Source organism: Simochromis diagramma, unplaced genomic scaffold, assembly GCF_900408965.1.
Source record: "Simochromis diagramma unplaced genomic scaffold, fSimDia1.1 OVJJ01000602.1, whole genome shotgun sequence".
Taxonomy (NCBI): Eukaryota; Metazoa; Chordata; class Actinopteri; order Cichliformes; family Cichlidae; genus Simochromis; species Simochromis diagramma.
Genome location: NW_024387040.1, coordinates 2130667 through 2145147, shown reverse-complemented (window position 1 = coordinate 2145147; position 14481 = coordinate 2130667). Strand labels below are relative to the sequence as shown.

The 14481-nt window shown below is 39.1% G+C and overlaps 1 protein-coding gene across 2 annotated transcripts in view; it reads right to left on the bottom strand.

Annotated features, from left to right (window-relative positions):
* The window catches only part of cntnap2a (contactin associated protein 2a), a 371460-nt gene that overhangs the window by 204894 nt on the left and 152085 nt on the right, over window positions 1-14481 (bottom strand). For both annotated transcript variants that reach the window (XM_040044091.1, XM_040044092.1), the window contains exon 3: window positions 4736-4929. In XM_040044091.1, coding sequence (XP_039900025.1) covers window positions 4736-4929 — 194 coding nt within the window. The remainder of the gene's footprint in view (window positions 1-4735; window positions 4930-14481) is intronic.

Here is a 14481-nt window from a genome sequence, read left to right as displayed (position 1 = left end):
CCTTCCGAATACAAGAGGAACTGCCAACTCTTGAGCCACAATCGGCCAATGATGGCAACTAAGGGGGTACGCTACGTAAAATCTCACTGCAGGGTCAGTGGATGGTGAGGGTTTCCATGGATGAGTACCTGCTTCCAAGCCTTACATTAACAAACTCAATGTAAAGCATTGGATGCAGAATTGTGAAGCACCACACCACGGTTCTCCAGAGCAGTGAAGACGTGTTCTCTAAAGTGATGAATCGTGCTTCTCTGTGTGCCAATCCGATGGACGAGTCCGGGTTGTTTGGTGTGAAAGAACTTGACTGGCCTGCACAGAGTCCTCACCACAACCCGAACATCTTCAGGATGAATTAGAACAGAGCCTTCGAGCCAGGCCTTCTCATCCAACATCAGTGCCTGACTTCACAAATGCACATCTGTATCATCAAAAATTCCCATACATGATCTGAAACCCTGTAGAAACCTGTCTTCTCAGAAGAGTTGTAGTTGTTATAGTTGCTGTTAACGGTTGGCCGGCATCATATTAAACCCTTCAGATTAAGAATGAGAAGTCATTTAAGTTTTTATGTGAAGGCAGATGAGCAAATACTTACAGCAATAGAGTGTATTTATTTGGCCTTTGATTAATCATTATTAATTACGTTTACCACAACTACATTGCCTTTTTCTTATTTTCTTCCTTCCTTTTTTCACTCCCAGAAGGAGAACTCCTCTTTATTGTTTCATTGAGTATTTAATTCTGTTCTGTCCTCATTCATTGTCTCTCATTGTTTAGAGTCATTCATGCCATTTCCAAACTAATGAGTGAAGTCAGGTGGAGTACTTTAGAGAGGTCATGCCTCGCATACTGTTAATGCAAACGTTGCACATCGCCACTACAGTAGTGTAACGTTTGTCAGGGCGCAGGGGCTCCCCCACTGGCCTGGTTACCTGCCTTGTCTGTTGGCAAACCACACCTCTACATGGGCGCAGACTCACAGAGTGAAAACTAGGGGTTTTTAGCACAACCAAGATTAACTAACAAAATTCATTGGATCTCCTTTTAGCCACCTTTTGTTTGATTGAAAAGGTTGTTTGTTATGTTGTCCCATCATCAGAGATAGAAGAAAGATTGGAAGCCCAGGCTTTATTTCGGGAGGAAGGGTGCACACTCAGTGAAAAAGTACTCGGTTCTGAATTAGGTCTGTCAGGAAGAATCTGTGTGAGTCATGGCTTATACAGTAGATGGTTGACTTCATGATGAGCCTCTACAGTGTTTCAGTGTGTGCAAAGAATTGGTACCAAACTCAACAAGATAAGTTGGTGAGAGTGCATTTACTGAACTCTAGATACCTGTAAGACCAGAAGTAGGGAAGAAAATGTACGTCTTCATGTACAGCAATAAAACTTTTGAATATCTAATAATTAAATAGGAGAAAATGAGGAAATGACATCGGTAATGAATGTTTCTATATATGAACAAAAATCTTTTTTGCATACATGACTGTATTTACATATGTAATTAAAAAATATTTTAAATAAAATAAATAAAATAAAATTGCCTGAAAACTAACACTCTTAATGGAAATTGTTATCATCTAAACCAGTTATGGCTTTAAATAGTCACAGATGAATAGTTCTTACTCCCACCTGATGCTGGGTCAGGTCCTGCGTTACAGCACTGCAATGCACTGAATACATTTTTAGTGCATTCGTGTGTGTGCGTGCGTGCGTGCGTACGTGTGTGTGTGTGTGTGTGTGTGTGTGTGTAATGAAATCAAGTAGATTTTAATTAAAATGCCCTCACTATCTTATATAGATGTCAGGACAGTATTGCTGTCACTGGCATATTTTATTGTGTCTTTATGTCATATAATCATTCCAAAACTGAAGAAAGCATCTTTCGTCTAAAAATAATGAACACTTGTATGTCTGCGGTTTGAGTTTACATGTTCAGCCATTCAAAAGGATTCTGATAGAGAAGACAGAATTGTAACCGTGCAAGTTAACAGTGGTTCAAACATGAATGCCGCAGCACACTGCACACATTTTAAACATAGTAGTTGAATTTGATATTTAATGTCCGGTTCTGTGACAGAGTTGTGGTGTTTAAATTGGTGATAAAAAATGTGTTTGCAGAACAGAAATCTCACTATGAAATTTTGTCATCTGTGTATTAAGTTTTTCTGAATTGATTTGGCATTATTCTCACAGCAGAAAAGTCATTCTCACCACTCTTAATACAGTTCACAAAACATTTAAGCCATTTTTCATTACACGTTTACTTCAACTCTGTGATGAATGAATAAGAACCTTTCACCACACTTTAAAAGCATCATAATCTTACTGACTTTGGAAGGAGTTTTGCAAAAATAAAATGTGAAATATTTTGTTTGAAACTTTACAAAATTCCCGAAATGCAGAAAAGCACAATTATATTTGTGAAACTTTACTGTATGCATCAGGAAACAGACACAGGAAGTATATACAATCTGAGAACATAGGACCGACTGCTGTATACTCCAGCAAAGTCACGCTACATACATTCAGCAACTACTTTATTAGTAAGGCTGTTCTACTGCCAGACAACTTTGAGCTGATAGGAAGGTAACAGCAATGCAAACTCATTTAATTACTCCCTTTAATATCCTTTAATCTCAAATAAAAAATAAAAAATCCTTCAAACCATTCCTGATGGTTTTGTGTATTTTGTTAAAAAAAAAAAACATCTGCAGTGTTTTCAAAAGCAAAAACAAAAGATCTGATCATTTCAAATGCCTCAAACATTATTTAAAGTTAACATGTAAAAGCTGGTGTGATAAAGCTTATTATTTAAGGCACTACATTGCACAGTAGCAGTAATTTACATGACAAGCTTTTACAGATTCACTGGGGAAAAGACAAAACAAGCAAAGCAAATACATATCCTTTCCAACTCTACTATTAAGATTAACATAAAAAAGTCTCCTCCCCTGCATTTCAAGGTTTTAGATTTCTGCTGTCTAGTTTGGTGTATCAGCATTATTCACGACAGGCCTGTCCTTTTGTCTCCCATCTGTTATCACCTGTAGCCTTTCGCAAAGCAGCAACAGTGAACAGTAAAGGCCATTAACCTATTAGCTGATCACAAACTGTCAGGTGCCCCACTCAAGTCCTTGCTAACAATTCATTGATGGAAATGTGTTGTTTTGGCACAAGAGACACAGAAAATAAAGCCAAAGAAAAATAAACCACATCCATACTGTTAGGGAAACATTGAATGCAAACGGCTCATTTTGGAAAGATGTTCTTATGTCATATCTTTCCTCTAAGACCCAGTAAATCTTCAATTAGATGAGCCACAGTCATATTACATTTGGTTTAAACTGAGGGAATAAAATTTCCTTGTGCTTTGAAGTGATACTTAAGATTTTTCATCCTAAACAAGGTTTTCTGCTTTTTCTATGCACGTAGGTAAAGAAGAGGATTTTGCACTTAAGTAAGGAACATTGAAGCTTGCTGTATGTATAATTTTATTTTTTAATTATGGAGTGTTTATTGAACCTTCTGACAAATTAAAATAAATACAAATAAATGTAAATAAATGTGTATATATGAGTTTTAATCTGGCATTTTTGAGCATTTTATTGCTCACAGTAGCACTGCATGTATCTGACTGTATGAGGCTAGTCACACTGACGATACAGAGGTCTTTAAAACAACAATATCAAATATGATACACTTGGCATTACAAGGTTAACAAGACATTTAGTGAAAGCTAAGTTAGGAACAGAGCTTGACAGCTGATTTAAATAAAAAAACATTTGAAAGAGAAAGCTTGTAAAAGCATCAGTGTAAATCTTTGTAAGTTTATTTTAGATAAACCAAATTTATCCAATTTAGAATAGAAGAGAATGTCAAAATCAGCATTTCTTCTGATAGTTTAGTAACCACGTTGACATATGTATATGTCAAATTGCATTACAGCTAACTCCAGCCTCAAAAATCTACCTAAACATTTGCCAGCATTGTTCTGTGAATGCTCTTAAATGTATTTGCAGGGCTTTCCTTTAAATTGAATATAATTAATATAATATAATTGAATTAATATAAAATTATTTCTTAAGGAATCTGAAGAAGGAGTGTGAATTTTGGTGTAAATGACCAAAAAATTCAGTTCCATTATTTATCACTAGTAAGTTTAGTTTCAGATAATCAATTGTTTCAGAGATTTTAGTAGTAAGCCCTATTCAAGTGCACAGCTAAATGTTATCTGTATAAGGATGAAAACAACATAATTAAAAACAATACTAGCAAAAAAGACAATAAAATAGTCTCTAAGACAGAGTCCTGGGGTACTCCACAATAAAAAAAAACTATTTATAAACGTAACTGCCCTTTTTTAGTTTCTAGTTTGATGGTGTTACTGAAATTCTAACCCAATTTGGCAATATACCATCAAGACTTGAGAATAGACTTAGCAATATTTGGATTAATGAAATGCCATCATTTGTTTCAAGAGCAAGTCATTTACTCTACTTTAAATAGCTGTCCCAGTGTGCGATGGTGTAGAAAAGAACTGAATTAAACTGCTAGAACTCTCACATATTTGAAATTAAGGTAAATTAAGGTGATTGGGAAGTAATCCAAAACAGATGGGATGCTTTAGAAGCAAGTGTGGGCCACAGGATGTGAACATTTTAATAGTCTTATAGTTTGCACCTGTGCATTTGACACACACGCATAACAGCCACACAAATTACTGGTCCACTCACCCAAATGTTGCCATCTTGATGATAAGGTTTCCAGTTCCTTCCTGTGTCACTGTAGAGAAGGCGATACTGCGTCGTCCAATCAGAGCTGCTGTAGCGACCCTGTGTTGCTATGGCGCTCACCTGCTTTCTTGAATCGAGGTCCACCTGTAGCCACTGGTAATGGTCACTGTCTAGAGGTGACCATCCACCGGCTCCTGCAAAGTCAGTAATTATTCATAATGAGTAGGACATCAAAGGTCAGTTTTCTCCAAATATTTTATATAATTTTAGCAGTATGATAAAAAATGATACAAAAGTGAGGTACAACTGTATCTTATTGGCAAAGACTTCTGTTAGAGCAGAATCCAAGACAGGTAAAGAAACTCACCGTACTCCAATAATGACATTTTGCAAAAAGCATTAATCGTTACAAGGTTAGTCGATCCTATTATTAATGGTCAGTGTCCACCAGAGTGTAGCCCAGAAATTTGCTCCTGGCAAGCACCAGTGTAGAAGTAATAATTTATTAAATGCTTTGCATACAGGGAGAGAGCCTTCTGACAATAAAGATGTTTCACAAGAATGAGGAGAATATGCTCCCTGTTATGATTATTAGAATTATATGTTCTCCAATATAGAAGATGCCTCAGCTTCAAGAGGAAGGTCATTAGTATTTATGAGGTTTCAAGAAGGATTCGTTTTTAATGCCAGTAGCTGAGACATAAAGACACTTTTGAAATGCTCGAGCATCACTTTCATCCATTTCATTCTTGAAATCATCACTTTTCAACAACAAAATACAATTAAATTGGAAGAACACTATCTTTTCATCCCAAAATACAACAACAGCCTGTACAAACGGAATGAGACTATAAGCCTATAAGTCAAATTGCAAGTGCTGTCATGTAACCCATTTCGTCTTGACACCTACATATGGTTATGTCTCCGTTCATTTTCAGCTAAGCTTTTGTTTGATATGTGCATCCTTGAGTGCAGATTAAAGTGGAATTACCCCCCTGGTGGAGCATGGATTTTGATTTTCACTGTACACAGTTCAGTTAGAATAAATACAAAGTAATTTTTTCGGTTATTTTCAAAGTGGGCATTGGGCCTGAGGGAAATTACTTGCTCAAAAGTACAGAGTAATTGTTTGACCTCTTCTTTACTGTTTTGAATAGATTAGAAGACCATCAAATATGCTTGGAAAGCCATCGTAACTTAAAAGGGTTAAAGGTTATGATCTCCGGGACTAGATGCACTATTGTGGAAAAATCTTCTTCCAAAAGTGATGTATTGCTTTAATGAGTATCTGAAAATGAGTATCTCTGAGAACAACGAGGGAGAGTGTTTCAGTGCCACTTTCCTATGACTATAGTGAAGACTGATGGGGTAGATGGCTGTGTTTTGTTTCCTAATCCCCTCAGTGGCAGTCGATGTCCTTGCGATAGCCTAAAAACTCATTGCTCTGTCTTCATTGCCAGCTAAACTCTCATGTGTCCCCTAAAACTTGTCTCCTTTTCACCCCTCCAGTTGTCTACCCGGGAAAGGCCAAACTCCCCTGGACCTTGCAGGTTAAATGAACCTCAGGGTAAATGGTCCAGAAACAAAAGAGCAAGGCAACTGCAAGATGCAAGGGAACAAAAAATGATGACACTGACCTAATTTTCATTTGCCGTTATAATAAAAGCCAGAGATAAGAAGAAAAAACAAAACAAAATATGGCATAAATGTCAACATTACAGTGTGTCTTATTAGAATTGTAAAATACCAAAAAGAAAGCACAAAGGGGTGCATAAAACAGATGTGTGGAGAAGTAGATACTTTTTCCCTGGACTTGTCCACAAGACAGCTCACAAAGCTTGCTTGTGGATAGACTCTGAACTGGCTATGTCAGTTCTTTCATTCTTCTAGACTCACTTGTCTAAAGGACACACATGCAGATAAGATAGTGTTGGAGAGTGACAGATGTTGTTTTGGGGGTTTTTTCCAAGTGAAAACTGAAATGTGTGGACAAAGTGAGGGCAGGGGAAAAGGGTAAGACCACAAAGGCACAGGAGAGTGGGAGAAGAGCGCTAAGTGAAGTGGAGGAAGAATGAGAGATGATAGTCATATGATAAAATAGAGGGTGAGGCAGTTTGCAATGTACCCTACTGACAAAAATCCTATATCTTATCCAATTACAGAGCCATTACACTCCGGCCCCGGACCTGACAGATAACCAAGCCCATATCAGTGGAAACGTCAATACCTCAAAAACCCGTTGCAGCAAAGCCATTCCCGTGGAGGGATAAAACACTATCAAAAAAGAGAAGGGTAGGGGGGAGAAAGGAAAGGTGAGAAATTGGGTTTGGGAGGGGCAGAGCGGTGGTGATAAGTAAACAGACAGCAGAAAATAAAGATTAAGAACGCAAGCTGAGCGGACAATGACCAAGGCAGTGTGATACTTTGAACAAGATAGGAGGATGGGGTGTCGGAAAGAGTGACGAGAAGGTGTGCGCCGTGGGCTGGTGACAAGAGAAGGGAGAGGGTAGAAAAATGGAAACAAGGAAGATGGATGAGACGAGGAGTAAAGCGAGTAATAAGAGAGGCTTTTATGGCTCTGATGGAAGCCAGAGATGAGATGTGTGAGGATGGACTGGAAAAAAAGGTAAAATGCATTTATGTTAAAGAAGGAGATAGACATGACCAAAAGCAAAAATAACAAAGGAGAGGAAAGTTTGATTAAAAAAAAAAACAAAACAACAAGAAAAACCCACGATTTTATTTCTCTTTCTCCATTCTTTAGAATATTGCCAGTAATATTTTCAGATTCTCCTTTTGCCTGAGTGCACAGTTTCTACTGGTAGCCGATGAATAACACAAAGCAAAGAAGTTAGGAATTTTTCACACATTGTTCTAGGCGAATTAATTGGTCATTGCTGGGTACTGAGAATTGCAGGGGCTGAATTTTAAATCTCTAATTTTAAGTGTCAGGGTGTTGTGAGCTACATGTAATTAAACCAGTAGTTTATTTAAATTTTCAACAGCTTCCAGGTAGTTCCACTTCATTCACATTTGTTTAGTGATTCAAGTAGTTTTGGGGCATTAAGTTATTTTCATTGAATGATTGATTGATTTTACAAAATCACTTGAAGCTAGACTTATGTTAGTTTCAGTGTAGCTTTAACTCTTCTTCAAGTTTGAAGTAGTTTCAGTTGCTTTCACAGTAGTATTGGTTGTTGTCAACTAGGGCTGCCACGATTAGTCGACTAGTCACGATTACGTCGACTATTAAAATCGTCGACGACTAATTTAATAGTCGACGCGTCGTTTGAAGCTTTGTAAGATCCCGAAAGACGCAGGAATAAGTAGTAGGATTTAAGAGTGTAATAACGGACTGAAACAGAAGATGGCAGCACTGCATGTACAAGGATGTCCCAGAATTCATAGCGTGGCCCAGCGCGGCCGTGCTCAGTTTCCATCAATGGCAGCTGCTAGTTAGTTTTAATATTACTGGGTCACAAAATCAACGTTTAACATATTTTCAGGCGAGAATGTAGCTGTGTAAACTTCAAATATCTGCTCAGTTTATCAAGACACCAGATATTTTCAAAAGCGCTCCGACGTTTTCGGAGACGTCTGTTACCCACCAGTTCGATAGCTAGCCGGGGGCAAGGCTCACTAGACCCGATGAGAACACCGGACTCCTGGCAAATTGTTTTCAAACCCACCGCCATCTTTCGCTACTCAGGTTAAACATGATATATATTCACTTAGACAACTTAAAAGTGTTATTGTTTGGCTTTTTTTCAGTATTTTATTTGTTCCTGAGTAAATCGGTTTGGCTGAGATTAAAGTTATAGTTTTTACACAGCTGAATAAACGTCAAGCAGACAACTGATTATCAGAAGTGTGAGATGCTCGAGAATATACTCCGGTGTCCCGTTATATTTTAGATAGCAAGGAGCAGACGAGACTGAGTTTATTAAACTCCACCGAAACAATCTGCAGATTTCATTAAACTTTAATAAACTATCATCTTGTCTTTATTTTTAGTTAGCACATACCTTAAACACTTAAAGCTGTAAGCTAATGATAGTTATATAAGAGCAGATGCGTGCTGGTGCAATAAGCTGTACGTTTTACGTTCAATGGATGATGATCTGATTAGTCGACTAATCGCAAAAATAATCGGTGACTAGTCGACTATCAAAATAATCGTTTGTGGCAGCCCTATTGTCAACACTGCACAAAGTCTGATTTGGTATGTGGCATAAAAACACATTTTGTAGATTCACACATCTTTTTCTTTTCCTCTGGGTGTGCTGCTATTTTGACATTTTTGCAGATTTGACACTTCCCAATACTTCAACTGAATTTATTGCTCTTTTCTGCCAGACCCAGTTACCCGATGCTCAAACCTAATTTTTATTTTAGCCCCTTCTTGCAGCGTACCCAACTCCTTTCTGGCACCTTGTTCCTGCCCCATTCTTTTACATCTGTTGGTTATATCCCACTTCTGCCGACACCTTCTGCCATTTTCATTTTATTGAATGAGTTCTGGCTAAGAGTCTGCAATAAGCTTATTCTCCTTTGTTGGATATACATTCATTTTCTTATAATTTGAAAAAGGATGAGGATGGCATGATGAAAAAGAGGGGAAAAAGAAAGCATGATTCAGTCTAGTTCAGTTGACTTTGAAATCCACGAAGACTCATGGATGGAGTAAAGGGGTAAATTAAAGGACAAGGGAACAATTAGGGGGGGAAAAGTTGATGAGGAACGATGGAGCAGAAGACATGTCAGGGTTACAGGGTTACCAAAAGTAACAGATGGGAACGAGAAGGAGAAAGATCTGAAATGTCCAGAGAGAAATGCAAGTTCAAAAGATCATGAAAGTGATGGTAGGTGTTTTCAAAAGATTCTCATTACTAACAAAAAACAACGAGAGAGGGGGGAAAAAGAAATGGACTAAAGAGCTGAGTGTTAGGGGTCAGGAGGAGAACATGTGACTCAAACAAAGGATATAGTGGAGCAAAAGAAATTCAGAGACAAGAAAAGTGGGCAAAAGGTGTCTTGGAGAGAAAAGCAGAGACCTCGAAAAAGGAGAACACGAGAGATGAGTGGGGCGGAGGGGCAGCTTGACAGAGGTTAGCATGGGAGGGTGAAGAGTGATATATATATAAAAAAAAGAACAGAGGTGCAGTTAAAGGTGAAAGCCCTGGGGAGGGGGGGGGGGGGGTGCAAAAAGAGGTTGACAGACTAAGTAGAGATGGAGGAATGGAAGGTGGGGGGAATGGAAGGTGAGAGACTGAGACCAAGTGAACAGGAGAGCCAGCTAAAGAAAAGAAGGGGAAAATGGGAGGAGAAAGGGGAGGGCAGGAGTGTCGGGGGACTGTCACCGTTCTTTCGCCTGTCACACACACAGATGTTCAGGGAGGAGAGAAGGAGCAGGAGGGGAGGATAGGGAAGAGAGCAAGGGAGCAGAGAAGGTCAAAGAAAGCGCCTCAGAGGAAGAAACGATGGAGAGGAGAAAGGTGAGTAGCACTGAGAAAAAGATCAGAAGAGCACAAAAGGATGGAGAACAAGTACTTTTTTTTCCAGTGAAGCTTATTATTTTTAAAAGCTCTGTATTGCAAATACCAAGCTCCTTGACTTCATAATAGACACTTTATGTGCCTTTTCCCCCCAAAATACAAGTCAGCATTGAAGAATAAAGTAATGTTAAAAGGAAGCAAAAAAGAGAAAAAAACCTGTAAAAACTAATATGGACCGTGCAGATCAAGGTAAAATTTATAAAAATAAAGAACCTAATAACTTACTCTAGAGTGCATTGCTGTTTCTATTAAACGTGACTGAGATACATGATGTGCTGTGCAGTGATGCACAACTGAAGGCTTCAAAAATTGCTATATGGACAAAAGTATTGGGTCACTTACACATTACACCTACACCCACAGTGCCATGCTACAATAATACATATAGAGAAAAACCCAACAATCATATGACCGATTCTCTTTTAATTGTGACTAGTTCTTTTAAGGGCCCTAAAACTGGTGTTCTGAACTAAATAGCTTATTAGGAAGGATGAAATGAAAATGTAATAAAATAAAAATGTCCTTATGCGGTGTGAGATTAAAGAGATTCAAATAAGGGGCAACCACGAGTGACTAAAAGAATGCTGGAGTTTCTCCAAGCGTGCAAAACAAGGTTTGAGCTATCTGTGATGACACAGATAACCCAGTATTGTAGTAACCACACACAGCTGAAGTGTGTTCTGCAGCTGAATCATAACAGTATCACACTGATGGTGACCACTAACATTTACACACAAGCATAAAAGTCCATATAAATGCATTTGTAATCACATACACCCACTTCTTAAGATCTCAAAGAACTGAAGTGATGTGTCTGTTTGTGTGTGTGTGTGTGTGTGTGTGTGTGTGTGTGTGTGTGTGTGTGTGTGTGTGTGTGTGTGTGTGTGTGTGTGTGAAAATACATGACAATACAATAAAAGTCAATAAAAATCAGCCCAAGAATGTGGAGGGCACAGATACATGTACCAACAGCAACATACTTATTAATGAAAGAGAGGGGGATATAATAGTGAGAAAATCACACCAGGAGGTGGCCTTTGGGACCCATTGCCAAAAGTGGATGCTTTCTGAGAATCCCAGCTAATGTAGTCTGTGTGGATCACGTCTCACACAGTTCAAAAAACCCCGGACTACAGTATGTGTCATTAGTCCAGACCACAAGCAAAGATACAAAAGCTCCCTCTGGTTGCTTTGTACACCGAATCAGTGTTCCACCGCCTCAGCAAGTGTTGCACTGCTGCGTTTTCTGCTCTTTGTTCATCAGTGGGTACGCTGTCAACTGGATTCCCTGCTCTAGGTTTATATATTTGGACAAGCCACTAGTTTGTCCATCACTTCTTCCTGGAGTGTAAAAATGTATATAGGTATATGCAGTGTGGTCATCTGTTTGAGTATGATAATGAAAAAGGTCATTTTAATTTCCCATTCCTAGAAAGGAAATATAAAATCTGCTGTTAATTACTTTTTCCTGGGTAAATGGCTCTCGCAGTCAGTCAGAGATGATGAACATAACGAATGAGGGGAAAGGGGATATTGCAGAGAAAAACTGGAAATTAAGATTTCTAAATAAAAGAATTTATTTAGTGAAAGGTCAGAGTTGTGCGGATGTGTAATGGAGATGCAGTGTGATTGTGGAGGGATGACAAACAGCCGGTGATAGGCATTACATACAAGCAAACATGACAGTGGCAAGGCAAGCATCAAACAAGAGAACATCTCTCCTCTGTCTCGCTGACAGTGTGGGTGAATGTGTGGGTTGGCATGTGCACATGGCAGATTTCATTTCTTTGCATCCTGCTCAGAAATGTTTCATGGCGTCTTTGTGTGGCTTTATGTTTGTGTGCTCCGGCACCCGAGAGAACATGCGTGAGTGTATTTATCAAAGGTGCCGCTTTTGATACCAAAACCACATTAACAAAAAGTATAACGTCTTAATTAATTAGAATGCGAGGCCGCCGGAAAAAGGGAGCAGAGAGAAAACAGCTGGTTAGCCCTCTGCTAGTACTTCATCTTTCTGTCATGGAGCAAAGGGAGCGGATGGAGACAGAGTAATTTAATTAGGAGAGGACCGCCATTATCGATGGATGACTGCAACGGCTGGAGACATCAAACAAGTTTGCAAGATGACAGTGAAAAGTAAAGCATGAATAGGGAGAGGGAATGTGGTTAATTGTGCAGGAAGTCGGAGGAAAGTTGTGCTGCGGTTGTGACGTCCTTCATTTGAATAAGTAGGTATAAGAGTGGAACTTTTTCAAACTTGGAAAAAAAGTTGGAAAAGTATATACCAGGATGAGAAGAGAAAAAAATAGCTAATGAGGTTTGGGAAGAAAGAATAGACAGGCTGTGAAAAAGGAGTGTGGGATTGAGAATGTTACAGTAGAAAATAGAAATTGTATGGAGGGAAAATGACATAGAGAGAAAGACAAAGGGAGAGAGAGGATGAGATGGAGGGCAGGGAGAGACAAGACGAAGGACAGAGGAGCACAGAAATAGAGGGATATGAATTAGAGAAAGGTTGAAAAAGAAAATGGAATGTAAGGATCAGTGGCCACGTGTTTGTGATTAGCAGCTAAATCTCATGCTTGGCCACGTTTGCACCGCGGAGCAACATGGCCGCACACATGTGCTCACACGCCTGTAGGTACATCCACCGAGGCATGGGTTTACTCATCTCTCACTTTTCACATAAAAGTGGCATCCATTGTTATCTCACCCTGTCTGAGTGTTTGTCTCTGTACAAAGCGCAAATACTTTTTAGACTTGTTTTTTCTGAATGACGGCTATTTGGAAATAACCCATTACCAAGTGTTGTTCCAGAGCGGCAGAGATAATGAGATGTACCCACATGGAAATTTGATACTTCTCTGAGATTGCATTGAAAAAAAAAAAAGGAATCCAAAGTGTCAGTAGTTACACAGCTTCTACCAAATTATCAGTCATTCAGGCCTTATCACAGCTCAGTTACCATGTCCTCCCATCTTCAGCTTGTTCTCTTTTCCCATGTCTGTCTGTTCCCACTCTTTCTTTCTCTCACTCCACAGTGTCTTCCTCTTCACCCTCACCTCGACACATTTCCAGTCTCCATTGTCTTTATCCTTTCCATTCCTCTTCTATTTTAACCTGTATCCACAGGGCATCTGTCTTCAACTGGCAGCACTGAACACATGCAGATCACAGCTCTTGTGGTTGCTATGTGACAAGTGCAAACCTATTTGGAGCACATCTTTTACTTTTTCTGGCTCATGGTCCGCTTTTACATCCAAAATTCCAACGACATAACCAGAGAAAGAACTGTCATTGGAATGTATGGCCAAAGCCTATAGTCAAGAGGTGTTTTAACTATTTTTATGACACAGAAGCAGGTTGCACAACAGAAAGCAAGACTTTTATTTGGCTGCTGCAAAAAAGGTCTAAAAAGAAATACAAAAGTCCACAAAACACACCAATTCAAAAGGAGCATCAGCTGGGAAAGTTGGAGAAGGGCAGGGCTATATATATGCTACAGTTAGGTCCAGTGATATTTGGACAGAGACAACCTTTTTAATTTTTTGGTTCTTACGTACACTACCACAATCAATTTTGAATAAAATAAAACAGACTTTCAGCTGTAATTTGTTGGCTTGAACAAAAACATTTTTGGAACTGAAACATTTATTCAGGGGCACAAAAGTAATTGGACGAATTCAATAAATGAAAATAAACAGTTTATTTCTAATGGACATCACCAGGTGCTGGCTTTCCTGCTTTTTAATGTTCTGCCAGGTCTTTACTTTCAGATTCTGTTTGTTTTTGGGTCTTTCTTTCAGTTTGACTTATTTAGCTTTATTAGAGCAGGCAGCATGGCTCTGAACATCTCAGAATTCATTCAGCTGCTTCTGTCCTCATTCACATCATCAATAAACACTAGTGTCCCAGTGCCACTGGGGGCCATGCATACTCAAGCCATCACACTGCCCCCACCGTGTATTACGATGTGGTTTGCTTTGGAGCTGTTCCACGCCTTCTCCATCTTGCCACCATTCTGGTGGAGGTTGATTGTGGTTTCATTTGTCCAAAAGCAAAATCCAGTCTAGCCTTTCTATTTGTGAGGCTTATGAGTGGCTTGCACCTTGCAGTGAACCCTCTGTATTTACTTTCATGGAGTCTTCTCTTTATTGTAGACTTTGATATCGATACGCCGACCTCCTGGAG